Genomic DNA, 12,033 nt, shown 5'->3' with positions numbered 1-12,033 from the left:
GACATATGTGATAATTTAGATGACGATGTGTGGTTACTTTAGATTTTGTTTCATAATGACATAGGTGGGTAATTTAGCTATAGATTTAAGGGTTACTTTAAACTATTTTATAATGGTGGATATCTAAATGTTTTAGAAAACATAATAGATCTAGTGGTTAAGATGACCGGAGTCTATACTTAGATTAATGGCTAAATGTTTCCAATTTTTATGAGAATTTCTAGATGTTGGTGTTTCGTACCGTCGACTAGTGATTGTATGCCGCACTCTCCTCACTTCCAATGGCTAGCACGCAAGAGATAAAGAGTTATACTGATTCGGGAAGATCCCTACGTCCAGTTTCAACAGGAGTCGTGTTCTTTGAATTAAGTGCACTGGACTTACAACGGGGTGCTTGCAAGCAAGTGTTTGTGCGATGTGTGGGTGTATGTGTAGAATGTGAGAGAGGAAGAAAGGAGACCCAGTTCCATTTATATAGGCCAGGTACTGTGTGACAAAGTTGAGAAATGGAGAGGGTCCCTGACCTCAGAGGTCAAGGGTTAATACGTGGTCGGACCTTCCTTGCACCAAGGGGCTTCCTTGTCCTATCCTCTCGGCCGGTCATGGGCTTCGCACACCCTGTATGGTGGCTCTTGTGCGGTGTGGGCTGCTTACGCATGGCTTGACCTGCTACGCGGCGTGTTCCGTCCTGTCCTCCAACCCCATGGTAGTGAACGGGACAGGAGTCGTTGCTGACTTCCATACTGGTGATGAGTGGGCGGGCCGTGGTCAGTGGCCTAGACGGGGCGTGCTGCTCGTCACGACTTTCCTCGACCTCTTTAGTGCGCTCACAGCCATTCCACGTCGTAACGTCTGTTGCTGGGTCCCACCTCACCTACGGGCTCGTACCGGGCCCGGCGTGCGGGCAAGGTCTTGACCCTGATGGGTTGCCCCAGTGACGAGGGTGATGATGACGTCGGGGCGCGTGGGCACGTACGACTGCGCGTGGCCTCGCTTTGCAGGTCGTCCTGGGTGGACCGAAGGGTGTAGCTTCACCCTTGGACCCTCCAGTTAAAGGTCGGCTCCCCTCACCAGGTCACATCCTCCACATGGGGCGATCAGGGACACCACGCCCCGCATTTAATGCCTACGCATGTCTTCTTAAGTCAAGGAGTGGGTGGGACGCTGTGGGCTCCTTACAGGCTCCCCTCACCAGGTCACATCCTCCACATGGGGCGATCAGGGACACCACACCCCGCATTTAATGCCTGCGCAGGTCTTCTTAAGTCAAGGAGTGGGTGGGGCGCTGTGGGCTCCTTACAGGCTCCCACCCGATCTGGCTGGACTGGCGGGTTATGGCCCTCAGCCCTCGATCAGGGGAGGAGGTAGGGAGATGAGCCGCGGCGTCTCTTGGGCCGCCTCTAGCAAGCTTCTTTGTTGTTGGGTTCTTGGCCTTTTTACATCTTGGCTGCCTTGAATCCCTTCCGCAGGTTATCCTTGGTACATGAACCTGTCACTGGAATTTATCTATTTTCATAGCGTGTCTCGTGAGGGTTAACGTGAAGTCTTAGTAATAGTAAGATGGTGCATTGGAGCTGTTGAGTTTCTTATGGAATATTTGAAGCTAAAACATGTGTGGAGCTGAGTTGATACATTGATTTTTGAAATATCCGAAGCAAATTTAAATTTAGAGTAGAGAGATGAATCATCGGAAACTCTTTAGAGAAAAGGAACCAAACTCCCTTAAAAATAGAAGAGAGAAGAGATTTGACTTGAGCGGCTCACGGACGTGCAGTGAAAACTGGATTTCTTCAGGCCTTTTGTTGGGCCATGCGACCATGGGTCTTTTGGCGCTCAAGTAGTGAAGGCAAAAGTTGGAGACGCAGAAACGACGGCTCCGCCCGCACCGAAAGACCCAGACCCAGCCAGATTTATGTCGTCTTCGACGGAGAGGAACTGAGTCACCATGGTACCGGGGCTGCACTTCGTCTCCCCGGCGGCACCCGCTCGCAGACAAAAGGCAGCGCGAACTGCTCGCTCGCCTTGCATGCAACGACGCGCCCGGCACGCCTACCCCGTGATCCTTTCCTCTCCTAGCTACAGGATGCGTTCAGTTTTATGTCTGCGATCGATGCTGTGCACGAAACACCAAAGCAAAGAGGGAAAAAGCAAGGCGATGACGATCGAAACGCCATAAAGGTAAAGAGAGCTCTCAGGCCGCACAAGGAAGCAGGCCAACGATGCAACCATGGAGACCTCCAAGAATAAGCACCAGCTCTGCGACATGCACCGCACCCGCCGCCGCCTCCGCATTCTCGCCACCGTCCTCCTCGCCGCCCTCCTCGCCGGCGTCGTCGCGCTCACCGTGTACTTCACCTACCGCCCGGTGAAGCCGCAAGCCTCTGTGGCGCGCGCCGCCGTGTACCAGCTGGAGAGTGCTGGCAACTCCTCCTCGGCGGCGGCGGCGCCCTACGCGATCGCGGCGCGCGCGCAGTTCACGCTGCTGCTGCACAACCCGAGCGACCGCGTCTCGGTGCGCTACGGCGACCTCATCGCCTACGTGACGTACCGCGGGGAGCCGGTGGCGGCGCCGGTGGAGCTCCCCGCGGTCGTCCAGGAGCGCGGCGCGGACGTGTCGCTGTCGCTGCTGTTCGGCGGCCTCGGCGGCGGCGCGGAGCCCGTGCCGGTGTCCGAGGGAACGGTGCGCGCGCTGGCGGGGGACTGCGCGGCGCGCCGGGTGCTGCTCCGGCTCGTCATCTTGGGCCAGGTCAGGTACAGGAGCGGGCTGTTCAGGACCGCGTGGCGCGACCTGTTCATGCGCTGCGACGTCACCACCGGGCTCGGGATGGACGCCGCGGCGGGCGGCGGCGCCGGGGGCGTGCCGCTGATCGAGTACCCCCAGTGTTTCGTGGACGCTTGAGTTGATCGGCGCAATGCATAATTGCATACGCGCGCACAGATAATCAAAGTTGTGGTCGTGGGGGAATAAGGAATTGCAGAAAGCGTACTTCTGTGTTGGGAGACGATGCATGCCGATCCATACATCTGTACGATCCGCTTCGTTTTTGGCCTTCGACTATTCCAAAATAGGCAAAAGTGATCTGCTGAAAACATGAACAGGTGGCGATTCGGCTGTGCTCAACCTCATGTTCAGGGTTCAGGGTAGAATACACTGCGTTTGCATGTGCTGCTTTTTTTTTTCTTTGAGGAGTTTGCACACTGATTTGTTTTGGGAGGTGCTATCCGAGATATCCCGGCCCTGAAATTTTGTAAATTTCAGGCGATGGCTGATGGACCCAGGATGCTCATCCAACCGTCCATAGCAAACATGCGGCTGTTCATCTTCTCCAACTCACCAGTCTCGCCCACGACAGCGACCTCACCTCTTGTCCCTCGCCCTCCGCACTCGTCATACTCTATTTTCATCCTCCAAAAGAAATATTTTATCCTAGTCATCGAGATTCTCTCCTCTATACTAATTTTTTTCCGCACATATATTAGGGAGTGTTTGGATACCCCTACTAAACTTTAGCACCTGTCACATCGGATGTTTGATACTAATTAGAAGGACTAAACACGAGCTAATTACAAAACTAATTGTACAGATGGAGTCTAATTCACGAGATGAATCTATTAAGCCTAATTGGTCCATGATTTGATAATGTGGTGCTACAGTAACCATTTGCTAATGATGGATTAATTAGCCTTAATAGATTCGTCTCGCGAATTAGAATCCATCTGTGCAATTAGTTTTGTAACTAGCTCATGTTTAGTCCTCCTAATTAGCATCCGAATATCCGATGTGACCCTGCTAAAGTTTAGCACATCGTATCCAAACAACCCCTTACGCTATATCCCATACTCTACACCGACTACCCCATATTTTATTCTCCTCCCTCCCCCCACTCTAACACCCAACCGTTCCCCTCCCCACCCGACGCCTCGCCCTCCCCGCCGGCTCCTCCCGTGCCTCCTTCCCACCATCCCGCGCCTCCTCCACGGCCGGCCCTCCTCCCCTCCCCGCTGTCCCCCTCCTCCCCTCCTCACCGGCTCCTCCTCTTCCTTCCCGCTGGCCCCCTCCTCAACTCCCGACACCTCGCCTCTCGCCGGCTCGTCCTCCTCCCCGCCGGTGTCCTCCTCCTCCCCACCGGTGCGCTCGTCCTCCTCCCCACCGGCCCCTCCTCCTCCTTCTTCCCGCCAGTGCCCTCATCCTTCCTCCCCGCTAGCGCCCTCCTACGTCCTCCCACCGGCACCCTCCTCCTCCCCCCACCGGTGCCCACATCCTTCCTCCCCACCGGCCCCGTCCTCCTCCCCGACAGCAGCAGCGACGGATCCAGCGCGGCGGTGGCGGTCCGAGCGGAGGCGCGAGGGGGTGTTCGTTGGGGCTAGTGGCCTCGGGAGGCGGGTAGCGGGAGCCCTGCGCGTCCACTAGGAGTAGCGGACCGGCGGCCATTCGCTTGGTTAGCGGACGCCACCCAGTACCGCGGTGCAGGGTTTTTTCCGCTACCGTGTAACTAGAGGATCGTTTAGCAGTCCCCGCTACGGACAGCATTAGAAATTTTAGAGGAAGTTTGCACACTTATTTATGTAGCATTTACCTACCAAATCAATTACCATCTTGCTGCATTGCTCCCGCGTGAGCGACACAGGCAGACGAAACTTGAGCCGCCGCCGCCCCTTCCTTCCTCTCCCCATCGCCGCGCCGCCGCCCGAGCTAGCTGCCAGAAGCCCGCGCGACTCGCGAGGACGGCAGCGGCGGGGCAGCTTGCTTCTCCTCATTCATCTCCTGGCGGGCGCGGGCGTCGTAGTTGTCGGAGGGAGCCACCATGGGGCGGCACGCGGCGGTGCTAGCCGGATCCGGGGCCTTCGCGGCCTGATCCAGTGTCCATGGCGCTGGATCCGCCACCAAGCGCAGCGGCGGCAGCTTCCCCACGCGGGACAGCGGTCCCCCTGCCCGGTGTGGCAGCTGCACGATCGATGTCAAGGTGGTGCACGTCGGGGTGGATGCGGCAGCGCGAGGGGGCTACGCGCGGTGGCGACGTCAAGGAGCCGAGGCTAAGCAAGGGGCGAAGCGGGCAGCCGCGGTGTCCTTCTCCGGTAAGGTGGGGTTCAACCTAACCCTCCAGCGGCCGGATCTGCAGTCCCCGGCGACAGGCTCCCAGGGAGCGAGGGAGTGGCGATGGCGCGTCGTTGCGGAGGCCTGCGGCCTGCAGGGTGTAGGGTTGCGTTGGTGGCGCTGCCTGGGAGGAGAGGTTGGTGGCGGTGGCCATGTTGGGGGTGAGTTTGTGGTGGCGGTGAGCGGGTGGGTGTCGGGTGAAAACCTGCTCAGCAATACGCTAGGCCGACAACGGCGACGTCTCGGGCGCCACACTTCCTGTTGGGGACGTTGTCAAGGCACCCTCTTCGCTTCGGTGGTGGAATCTCCAGGTGAAAACCATGCCCAAGTCTCAGGTAGGCAATGACAACGCAGCTTGCATCATGTCCTTCTCAAAAGCATCATCTTTGGAGTTCCGTTCTACCTTCTTCATCTTCCCAACGAATTATCTGCGATGTCGGCGGCACTCTCGGGAGCCAAGATGGGTGGGAGCGGGGGAAAGTGGCCTTCTTCTCTCTCGCACTCTTCCCTGCATCCTTTCCGTGGAGGCACCCGGGAGCCCCTACGTCTGTTGATGTGTTGCTTGGTGTTGATGGTGGTGGGTAGTGCGCTAGAAGCTTCACTGTGAGGTTTGACAGTGATCGGTCACGCATAGCGAGGGTCGAGTCGGTGCTAAGCTTTGACCTTGGTGGAATGGGTCATGTGGTAGAGTGGGTGGAAACCAAGTCGAGGACTCATGTGGTGGATGGCGGCCATGAGGTGGGCATTGGTACAGAGTTTAGATGACATGACTTCTGCTAGGCGTTTGAGGGCAATGGTTTGGCGGGGCCGTACGATAGCGGTGACCATGAAGTTGGCATGGAGACTAGCGTGGTAGGTGGTGGCCGACAGATGTGCATCGTCGAAGTGACATGTGTGGTAAGGTGTTGGGCGATCCCGCATGGCTGTGGCAGCTTTGATGCAAGGTGGTCTTCTGACGCCTGTTGGAGGTCCCACGTGGCAATTTTGCTTTCTTCGATGAGATGACTGGGTTGCTGCCCAAAGGTAGCTACTCATGTATCGGTTTGACAGCTTACAACATTCTACGGCGGCTAACCCTACTTGGCGGGTGTTAGTCTGGTGTAGGATAACTCTGTGAGGTGGCGCAAGTGGACCCGATGATATGATAGCTACACAGCTTGCAGCAGAGGCGACCAACCCTGCATAGTAGTGGTGGGCTTGGTGTGAGACATCGTCGGTAATGACAGCGATGGCGGTGATGATGGAATATCCTCTATCGGCTTTGTGCCCAAGTGATGGTAGTGGTGCTGCAGGTTGGTGCATGAGCGGTGGACGTGGAGTACTTGGGTGGTGGGCTGCCCCGATCCGACCTTCCAGGGTTGTTATGTTGAGTTGAGTTTGGCAAGTGCTGAGGTTCCAATTTGATCCGTTGGTGTTGTTTAGGTGTTTCTTTTTTCTTTTTTTTGTTTTGCCTGGTTATGGCCTTCCAAGGTTATAATCTTGTATTTATGCTATATCAATAGAAACGACGTGTATTTTGTGCTATCTCAGTAGAAACGTGCACGTCGTGTGCCGTTAGTTCGGAAAAAAAAATTACCACCTTGCTCAATCAAATCACCTAACGGGTCACGGCCCATGAAGTATATGTAATTAGGCTGATAAAAATAAAACAGTCCACGATAGCCCACGTATTTGCCCTGCTATATTGCCCCCACGTGCCTTTCAGAGTTGGGTATCGAGTGCCCAGTCCATTCAGAAACTGCGTTTTACAAAATTCACCCAAAACTGTCCTAAAAAAAATAAAATTCACCCAAAATCTGTATACTAGCATATACAAACTTTAGGATCTATAAAAGCAGAAATTTTTTATAAAAATACTCCAGGACGTTGACAGAACGTGCACGGTCTTTTATATATTCTGTGGACGATCATACAATAGGTTATTATGTGACCAGCCTATCCAACGCACTAGAATGATTACAATAACTTGAATGATTTCAGACAACAATGTTGCCGATTTATTAGAATTGATATGTCCAATCAATTTATAGTAAATTACGACATAGAACATATTAATTCTAATAAGTCGATTACATTGTTGTCGAAAACCATTCAAGTTATTGTAATAACTCTAGTGCGTTGAATGGGTTAACCGACCATAGAATATACTCTATGTATATATAGTAATATTATACGGTACCTGCGTACGGAATTAGCTATTCCGTATCCGAGCCAACTCACCCCGCCTCCCCCGGTTTCTTTTTTCCGATTTTTTTCTCCTGATCGAATCACCTCCGTCGTGGGTCCACTTCATCGGTTCAATTGCCTATCCCCTCCCCGCTGCCACCCGCCCCCTCTCCCCACGTCGCCACCGGTGGCGGCGGCCGCGGCGTGGAGTTCCGCCGTAAGCTCCACTTCCTCTCGTCCGAGCTCCACCTGGACCCGTTCCCGCTCCTCCCGTTTCCTCGCCATCGGCCTCCCGTTTCCTCGCGCTTATCCGTCGGCAGCGACGGACTCCACTCGCCATCCGACCCCTGCGCGGCCATGAGATCCAGACCCAATCGGGGAGGCGATCAAAGCCCGGCTACAACTCCGGTGAGATCTCCCACCGGAGCAGTGGATGAAGGCGGTGACAGGCCCATCCGTACTCCCGACAGGTGGTGGTGCGGTGGTTGGCCCCTCCCCCCGTTTCCACCCAGACTCGGTGTCATCCCCACCTCGCCATGCGGATCCAAGGTGCCCCGCCCCCGCGATGGCTCGGCACGGATCCATGGTGGCCTCATCCCCTCTCCATGTGTGACAGCGCCCCTAGCGAGCTGCAAGCCGCACCGTGGCAGACGGCGGGTAGACTGCGGGCGTGCCGCGATGGTTGATGGGATTTGGGACGCCGATCTGGGCAGATCCTGCACGGCACGACGGTGGCTCCCTCCCTCCACGTGACGTCCAGCCTAAGCTTCCCCAAGCGTGTGTCGTCCGCCTCCATGAACGAAGCTCTAGGTTAGCTCCCGTCCCTGATGGAGTGTACAGATTCAAGATTTCTGTTTTTTTTTCCTGCAAAATATCTGACAAGCAGCCTGTCCTTGGCTTCTTGCCACCTATGGAATCCAATATTTCTCCTTCGAGATCAGGATGCAAGTTCAGCCAGGAGTTCTCAACTGGGAGCTCTCTAGTCACTCCGTAGTGGAGGTCAGCAACGAGAGCAGAAACGAGATGTATGTATACTCAACTGGGACTTCATGTTCCTTAATTTCATTCTCTGAAATGCTCAACTGAATCCGTAGTGTCCCTCCTTGGATTCAGGTGAGGTGGTCACCATGATCCTCTCATGTGTATTCAGGATTATTATGTCTTTCTCTTATTCTGAATTGTAGATGTGCTAATCAGAAAACACACTGATGGAGGCATAAAAAAGCTTGATGTAGATGTGGGTTAATATCCATTTGAGAATTATTTCACAACCACAATGGAGACCAGTCATTTTAGATAAGAGTCTGTACTATGCAGTTAACTGATAGAGTGTACTTACAAAAGGTTAGGGTGGACTTCAACCAGGGTTCTGTCAGATATCAGAGTATATTGTACTAAGTAGAGTTCAGGTTTCTGCCTTGCTCGGTCCATGTGATTTAGAATACTTTTTTGCATGTTGCCTTATTTACAACTGTCCAATATGTTAGAAAAGATGTATGTGTAATATAAAAGAAAGGTGTACAATGATCAGTGCTTACTAAATATATGGGATAAACAAGCATGCCTTTGTTATCATAACATGCAGTGGCGCTTATTCGCTACTCTCTGCTCTTTGTTGTCTGCAGTTAATACATGATTCGAGACTACTTATTTCTCTGCTCTCAGTTTCTCTCACTCGTGTGCAGTCGTAAATTATTCTAAATTATCACTCATGTGCAGTCTGTGGACACTTCTATTGTTGATTCATTCAATACTTGATTTCTCTGTTCTCAATTTTATCTCCCTCAGTTGTGCGTAGTCTGGGGACACAAGGAGGATATTCTGCTGCACCTCCTATCCAGAACTTCAGGTCAAGTTCTTTGAAGTATTACCATGTTCATTTTTTAAACGGATTGATGAGTTTTATTTGTGAAGAGCGAAGATGCGTATCTGCTCAGAATTCAGGTATTCGACATGTTCACTTTCAGAGATGTAAACTATATCTGATTAGGTTTAATTCCTGAGAAACTACTTTTATTCAGATTCTTCAGATGCATAATGATACTATATTTTTAGATCAATAATAATTCAGATTCTTCACTGAATTATGCTTTTAGCCACTGCACATAGATGGTTGTCCACATTCTGGTCACCTAAACTATGATTGTTATGGATCATGTATTTCTTCATGGATCATGTATTTCTTGTATTACGTATGTTTTAAACTTGGAACAAATGAGAGACATCAACCCAGTGGGGAATAATAGCTGCTCCATGTTGCTAATGGAAAATCTATGAATATTTTCTAGTACAAGCTCTGTGTACCAGCCACAATGCACTTTCTAAGAATCTGAAGGAGCATCATGGGGATTTTCTTTTCATTTTACTTCTACTTTTTGCTAATCTGAGTGATGGTGCGTTCATGTGTAGCAGATTGCAATCCGTGTCAAGAATCTGGAGTCGGAAATGCACAGCTGCTAAAGATTTAGAAGTGAAGATGCAAAAGTCATAGAAATTGGTGAAATGATTGCAAGCAGCACAGGCAAACTGGACTAGGATTCAGATATTGGTTCTTGGTAGTGTTAGAAAGTTATGTGGTGTTGCCCTTTGGTTCATGTGGCTGGAAATGCTATGCATGGTATTGTTTTGATTGGAATTATGAAAAAATCGTAGTGTGCATGTTGATTGTATTTCTGAATGCAAGTGATGAGCAATGGACCTCTCCAATCTTTTTTTTTGTTTTTTATTCGTAAGGGATGAGATTTTTTTGTGTGTGGCATTCTGGCCTTGCAACAGTGAGAACTCTCCAATCTTTTTTTTTGTTTTTTATTCGTAAGGGATGAGATTTTTTTGTGTGTGGCATTCTGGCCTTGCAACAGTGAGAACTCTGTGATCCATGGTCAAATGCTTATCATTTCTCAGGGAAGTCTATCCAGTATTCCAATGCAGCGATTGCATGTACAAGATCTACTAGCTCTTTTCACTCCTTGTAATGATCACTAGGTGCTATAATTGTTGTACAATTGTATTACTTGTGTCTGGGAGCGTGATGTTGAATCTAGGTTCCTATGTGCAAATGCATAATTATCTGTGATGCTACTACATTCCTATAATATTTTTTGTTAGCACACTACTATTTGCATCCACGTGTTATTCCTTCAGGATAAAAAAAATACTACTTTCATATTAGATTGACGCAAAAAATTTGCATCTACATGTCATTAGTTGCCACCGGAAAAAAACATGATACTAGATCCCATTATCTATTTTTACGCGTGCACACATCAGTTTTTAAGGAGAGCAAACTCAAGGTTCCGAACAAGCAATCAGGCCTGAATAGGCCATGTCCAATGGTCAGCACATGAGGCATCAGGCTCAGGCCCACCACCTAACCTGCGAGCGTGGATGCAGGTTAAAATGGGAAATAAATCAGTTGCAGTTTTGAGGAATCGAACCTGACACGAGCGCTCCACCATTGGCCACCTGCGTGCGTGAGGAAAGGACCGGAGGGGAACGCTGCGTGTCTGGGCGCGCAGGGTGGCTCGGTCAGAGGAGAGACGCGCGGCGTAGGAGGGCTCGGATACGGAATAAATTATCTTTGTGTACCGAATAGGGGAGGTTTATATATATATATATATAGCACAGATCAAAACTATGAAAAATTATTTGGAGAGAATATCAATCACATGTTGTATCTTGTATCGATTGCGATAGGTTAACGGGTAAAGATTGTTGGATGCACCTGAACACTATATTGAAATATCCGAATTAACACAAACGTTTATTAATTTTCGTAGTCTACCGGCTCTTGCATGCGATGCCAACAACAATATCCCAGTATGCTTTGCGAGGGAAGGATTGCCTTGAAAACGCTGTTCTTTGGATACATGAAACCCGCGAAAACAAGATGATATTGCCACATGATATCCCTGTCTGAACTCGTTCAAACTTCAAAGGCCTGAATACTGGCGGATGCAACTCATGATCGTAGGAGGGGTTTCTTCCTCCTCCTCCTCCTTTTCTTGCTTCCCTTCTCTTCTTCTTCCTCAAAAAGTATGGAGGGGCTCAGGGCCGTGGGACTCACTGTTCGGGAGGCGGTAGAGGAGCCCTGCCCTCCCCACCGTTGGATCCGTCCCTGGGTCTGAACATATACAGTCTTGACACCGTGCAAATTTTCATTGCCCGTAGGTAGGAGTACTCGTTGATCTGTTGGTCTGTTGTTCGTGGACCGCGACGATATATAGCGAGCCTGTTGAAGTACCCGTAGGCGAACTACACGCCTGTGCGGCACCACCGGGGACTCTACCATCGCAATTCGCACGCACACAGGCGCAAGCATGGACGAGGATGAGGGCGTCTACGTGCGCGCAACGTGTATGAGCTCCGTCGGTCTCTCTCGGCGGAGATGGGTCGTCGCCACCGGCGGCTATTGCTGGGCTAGGCGCCAGGCGGGGCGGCGTGCTGCGCTGACCTGATGTAGTGATGTACATACGTTGACCAACATATATATCTCTGTGTCATGCCGTCGTTGAGGGTTCGAAGTTGCCAAGGCTTCTATGGCTGTGGTCCTAAAGAAGGTCACCGGGAGTAAGCCTGACCGACGGCGGAGGTGGAGCAGCGGGGGAGCTCGGGTTGGAGTTGGGAAAGTTCACTGCAATTACCGGCGGCGGCGGTTTGCAAACGTTGGCGACTTGGCGAGGGCAGCGAGGGAGCCGGCCAAGGCAGGCGGGCAACACGGCGGCAGGGGAGCGTGTAACTTTGGCTAAATAAGATGCATTCAGAAACAATTGTAC

At 51.5% G+C, this 12,033-nt stretch overlaps 1 protein-coding gene and 1 long non-coding RNA gene across 3 annotated transcripts; both read left to right on the top strand.

Annotated features, from left to right (window-relative positions):
* The first annotated feature begins 2,146 nt into the window (after window positions 1-2,146).
* Window positions 2,147-2,981, top strand: LOC117846218 (NDR1/HIN1-like protein 1). The gene has a single exon (XM_034727346.2). The coding sequence runs from the start codon at window positions 2,228-2,230 to the stop codon at window positions 2,897-2,899; it is 672 nt and encodes a 223-aa protein (XP_034583237.1). The 5' UTR covers window positions 2,147-2,227; the 3' UTR covers window positions 2,900-2,981.
* Window positions 2,982-7,351: 4,370 nt separating this feature from the next.
* On the top strand, window positions 7,352-10,019 carry LOC117845264 (uncharacterized). 2 transcript variants are annotated; one of them, XR_004638046.2, is made up of 4 exons: window positions 7,352-8,071; window positions 8,203-8,286; window positions 9,050-9,205; window positions 9,671-10,019. It is a non-coding gene; the product is annotated as an uncharacterized lncRNA (long non-coding RNA). The 2 variants fall into 2 exon arrangements; XR_004638045.2 differs by having other exon boundaries at window positions 7,356-8,071; window positions 9,674-10,019.
* The last annotated feature ends 2,014 nt before the right edge of the window (window positions 10,020-12,033 follow it).

Source organism: Setaria viridis, chromosome 2, assembly GCF_005286985.2.
Source record: "Setaria viridis chromosome 2, Setaria_viridis_v4.0, whole genome shotgun sequence".
In the NCBI taxonomy this organism is placed as follows: Eukaryota; Viridiplantae; Streptophyta; class Magnoliopsida; order Poales; family Poaceae; genus Setaria; species Setaria viridis.
The sequence above is the reverse complement of the archived record's forward strand: the minus strand, read 5'-3'. Positions and strand labels throughout refer to the sequence as shown.

Excerpts from the sequence above, each read along its gene's own strand:
- LOC117846218 (XM_034727346.2), top strand. The coding sequence starts at position 2,228 with ATGGAGACCTCCAAGAATAAGCACCAGCTCTGCGACATGCACCGCACC.